The sequence below is a fragment of the Gymnodraco acuticeps genome, unplaced genomic scaffold (assembly GCF_902827175.1).
Source record: "Gymnodraco acuticeps unplaced genomic scaffold, fGymAcu1.1, whole genome shotgun sequence".
NCBI classification, from domain to species: domain Eukaryota; kingdom Metazoa; phylum Chordata; class Actinopteri; order Perciformes; family Bathydraconidae; genus Gymnodraco; species Gymnodraco acuticeps.
The window spans coordinates 4815095-4819336 of record NW_022990271.1 but is presented as its reverse complement, the minus strand read 5'-3'; the positions used below and the strand labels follow the sequence as shown (position 1 = coordinate 4819336).

The following is a 4242-nucleotide window of genomic DNA, read 5'->3' as shown; positions in this document are numbered from 1 at the left end:
GATATGAATAGTTCAATTAAAAGCAGCGACAAAAAGAAAAGTCTTCAGCCTGGATTTAAAAGTAGTCAGAGTTGCAGCGGACCTGCAGGTTTCTGGGAGTTTGTTCCAGATATTTGGAGCATAATAACTGAACGCTGCTTTACCATGTTTAGTTCTGACTCTGGGGACAGAAAGCTGACCAGTCCCTGAAGACCTGGATGGTTCATAATTTAGCAGGAGGTCAGAAATGTATTTTGGGCCTAAACCATTCAGTGCTTTATAAACCAGCAGCAGTATTTTGAAATCTATTCTTTGACACACAGGAAGCCAGTGTAAAGACTTCAGAACAGGAGTGATGTGATCCACTTTCTTTGTGTTAGTGAGGACTCGAGCAGTTCTATTGTGTACAAACAATATAACTGATTCTATTCTGTTGAACATGTTGGATTGTGTATTGTCCGAGTCAGGGTCCTTTTTATTTTACTGTAACTTTGGAAATTGTGTTACCAATGCTTACTGTTTATTTGATATCAATTTGGTAATACAATTAATAAAAACAACAAGGTTTGGGTTCGTTCTTCAGATGACTGTGACGTTAACGTGTAAGCTCAATAATGAACTCCAGCTCAACCAACCATATTGTAATATCTAAGTAATCATCTTGAAATATGACATTCATAATTGTAATATACACACATCTTATTGTGAGGCTGATTTCACATACACTACTTCGACGTTAGCTAAATAGAAAATAGCATGGATAATTTACAAAGGCTTTAAAAACACAGCAGGAGCCCAAGACAATTATACAACTTGTCATTATTTCAGTACAGTTCATTTGGTTTTATTTTCATAAACGGTTATCAACCGTTAGTGCCAAAGCAGTAGGCTATAATATATTAATTACTGCTGTAGACTACAACCACTACTTGTTTAGCTAGCATAAACTCAACAAAGCTAGCGTTAGCTGGCTGACTGACGTTATTTTGCCGCTAAACTGCACGATATAAAACGGTGGTCTTCAAAGCGGATTTAATCCTCAATCACAATAATAATATTCAAAGTAATACTGGGCAAGTAATGGGCAAAATGTACCGTTGATTGATGCGCCATGTCAGCGGACTGGTAGCGACACAAACTGTTAGCCCCGCAGTCACCCGAGCATCGTCCTTCTGATTACTCCGCCCCTTCGCTCCAACCCCCTCCCTCCCCCCACATATACAGGTGAAAATTACTTTTGCGACACATTTATCGCAAGAAGTGTAGCAAAAGTCAAGACCGCAGATTCGTCGATTTATACTGCCACAGAGCAGATTCGTCAAGTTTTAATGACTGATTTGAGAGGTTGTAATAAATAAAGTTGCAGTTGTAATGGAAAATATATTTAAAAAATATGTATCTTTCTGAAAGTGAACATTTCATAACTAAGTTCATTTTTTTTATACAAGCTACAAAACTTTTTTTTTTCTTCTGTGACTTCAAATTTGGTTCACAGTTACGTGGATATTTTTTACAAGTGTAAATTTGGTTCACAGTTACCTGGATATTTTATACAAGTGTAAATGTATGCACACAAACTCAGATTTTTTTTCTGCAAGTGCTCACATCAGGTTTTCACGCTCTCGCATTTTGCAACATATCTACCTTCATAGGGCACTGACATCAGAGAGGGTTTGATGCGCTACCTGAATACCTAAATATGCATTGTATTGTATTCATTGTATTGAACATAAATACATCTTTTTTTTTTCATATACATGTGTTTGTCAAATGTTTTAAACAAATGTTATCTGAATTGAATATTTAGTAAATATTTGAATTTCAAGCACCAGTAAGTACTGCCCCATAATAAGAACATTTGAGGAAATATCAGATCATGAAAAGAAAATATTTCTAATAAATTAAGTGAATATCAAAGCTAACTATAAACATAAATACTAAAGTGTAAAACACAGCAAAACTATATTCATAAATGCAAGTGTAAAATAGTGTGGACAATTGTAAACATGGATGGAGGCTAAAGTATCCACAACATAAAATAATATATTAAAATATAACCTCAATCTTTCTTCTAGACAAAGCTTGCTTGAATGGGTTATAGGTTTCTTCTTTTGTTCTCTCGTCTTTGAAATATATAAGGAATGTGTTGTTTGAGTCTAGTAGAACGAGGGTATTACAATTGAGCAATTTCTACTACATGTATTATGTATTTATCATGTATTCTTAATACTATAACAAATTAAACATGTAATAATGTTTTAGAGGAGGACCTCAAGCTAGCAAACTCAATTTCTTGCTTTAAATCTCTTAAAACTAACTTATCTTATGGGCTTTTTCCTAACTGATGGTGTTTGTTATTGCTTTATAAATTCATGTATGTTTATATCTTCTCTAAATCAAGATTATGTGAATCTGATTTTTTTCTGTTGGGTGCAATTAATTATCAACAAGAGATAAGATAAGACAAAGTAGTACTTTATTGATGGCAGTATAAAAATACAAAAAAAAATTGTATCAAAAAGGCATGCCATTAAACAATACAAATAAAAAATGTAAAACTGTATTGCAGCCAGCATAAATATACATGGCATTGTAAAAATAAATATAAAATGCACATTTTAAAGAAAATAAACAAGAAAGTACAAATGTTGCATTTCAAAATTAACTAGATAAAAAATATATAATATGTACAATAACTATTAAGGTTATTTGAAGTATCACGGAGGAGACGGGCCACGTCGGCTGCCCAGTCCCCCTAGCACCTCGCCAAGAGTGCGCAGGAAGGCTAGGTTGAAGGTCTCTGCTTGAGCAGCCTCCTCCCTTCTCAAGACGGCCTCCTCCCTTCTCAAGGCCGCATCCAACTCCCATCTCCGCTCAGCAGACGCTTTGGCCCAGTCCAAGTGCCGTTCCTGCTGGGCCATGTGCTGTTCATGGTGCCGTTCCTGCTGGGCCCGATCCTCTCCTCCTCGTTTCCTCTTGCCTGGGTGACAATAAGATAATAATTAGCAATAAGGAAAAAACACTGGACAGGTACAGGTCACACAAGGATATAAGAATAACATGTATAAACAACAACAGTAAGGTGAACTAAAGAAAGTTCTGGCCCTAGATGTTTACAATGATTGTGAATTACATTATGTCCAGCCTGTTGATAATTAATACAAATATATGTATATGATAGGATGTCACACACACAACTGTACTAGCTGCTTACTAGCTAAGACTTTACTTGTAACAGAGCATTTCCACACAGTGGTATAGCTTATTTTAATTACTGACGATGGATGATCCAAGGTTGAAAAAAACAAAACACAATTCCAGTCGTTTTGCCATTTCTATTTCTTAACTAGAACCACACGCTGCGGTGTCGTGATGGCACTCGGCGTTGGTGGTTGAGTTGGTGTCGGTTCTTCGGCTGGTGTCTGTGGTCGAGCTGGGGTCCGTTCTGGATTCGATGACGATGTTGTGGACGGAACACTGCCATCACCCGTTGTTCGGGAATGTTCTTCCTCACTAGTCCCAATGTAATCATCTAGAACAGCAAAATGACTTGTTAATTCCACAAACTACTGCAGCACAATACTAAATAGCAACAACAACTATAGAAAAGAAAAACTGAACGTAAACAATGGCACATATGGTGTTAGCAAACAATAGCTCTAGCTAAGGCTATATGCCTTAGCTAGCTATGTAGCTCTTCGGGGCTCCATAAAAGCATGGGTTGTCGAATATTAATGTAAGGATTAAAATAGACATATTTGTTAGAAGTGAGCGTACCTTGCAGGGACTCCAGTAAAGCCGTTGCAGAGTCCAGGCCTCCCTCCCTCCCAACGTTGGCCGGTCTATGGCCGTAAATCTGGTCCAACAAGTCGAACCACTTCCATTGTTTCCTACCCGCACCACTCGTGTTATTGTTGTCCTTTACTTGGCGATATTCACTCTTCATCTCTTTTTCCCTACACTGCAGGAAAGTCCTCGAAAATCCGCGGACATCTGTGCAGAGACATCCTGGAACACTTTCACATTTCGAGTTGTTCCGTCGAGCTCCCGCTGGATTTTATCATCCCCAATGAGATTTAGGAACGTCGTCACCTCCTCAGCCGACCACGGTGTGCTTTTCTTTGACGTTGCCATTTTTGTAGTTCCTCAGTTTACAAAAATGCTGTTTATAAAAATGCTGCAAGCTTGCTTCTAGATATATATATGCGACGCTAGGGATGATCTCGCGCGCGATCTTGTGACGATTCTCTCTGACAAATCAGC

General features: G+C 37.8%; 1 protein-coding gene across 1 annotated transcript; it reads right to left on the bottom strand.

Annotated features, from left to right (window-relative positions):
* Positions 1-2696: 2696 nt before the first annotated feature.
* Positions 2697-4022, bottom strand: LOC117549302. Its single transcript, XM_034221076.1, has 3 exons — positions 3757-4022; positions 3326-3511; positions 2697-2959 (listed from the first exon to the last, which is right to left on the bottom strand). Exons 1-3 carry the CDS (start codon positions 3923-3925, stop codon positions 2697-2699), a joined length of 618 nt encoding a protein of 205 aa, XP_034076967.1. The 5' UTR covers positions 3926-4022.
* Between the last annotated feature and the right edge of the window lie 220 nt (positions 4023-4242).

Bases quoted from the DNA above. Each gene is read 5' to 3' on its own strand.
- LOC117549302 (XM_034221076.1), bottom strand. From the start codon at position 3,925: ATGAAGAGTGAATATCGCCAAGTAAAGGACAACAATAACACGAGTGGT. The intron at 3,512-3,756 runs GTACGCTCACTT...TTGCTGTTCTAG, and splicing joins TTTACTGGAGTCCCTGCAAG to ATGATTACATTGGGACTAGT. The intron at 2,960-3,325 runs TTAAGAAATAGA...ATTGTCACCCAG, and splicing joins ACCGCAGCGTGTGGTTCTAG to GCAAGAGGAAACGAGGAGGA.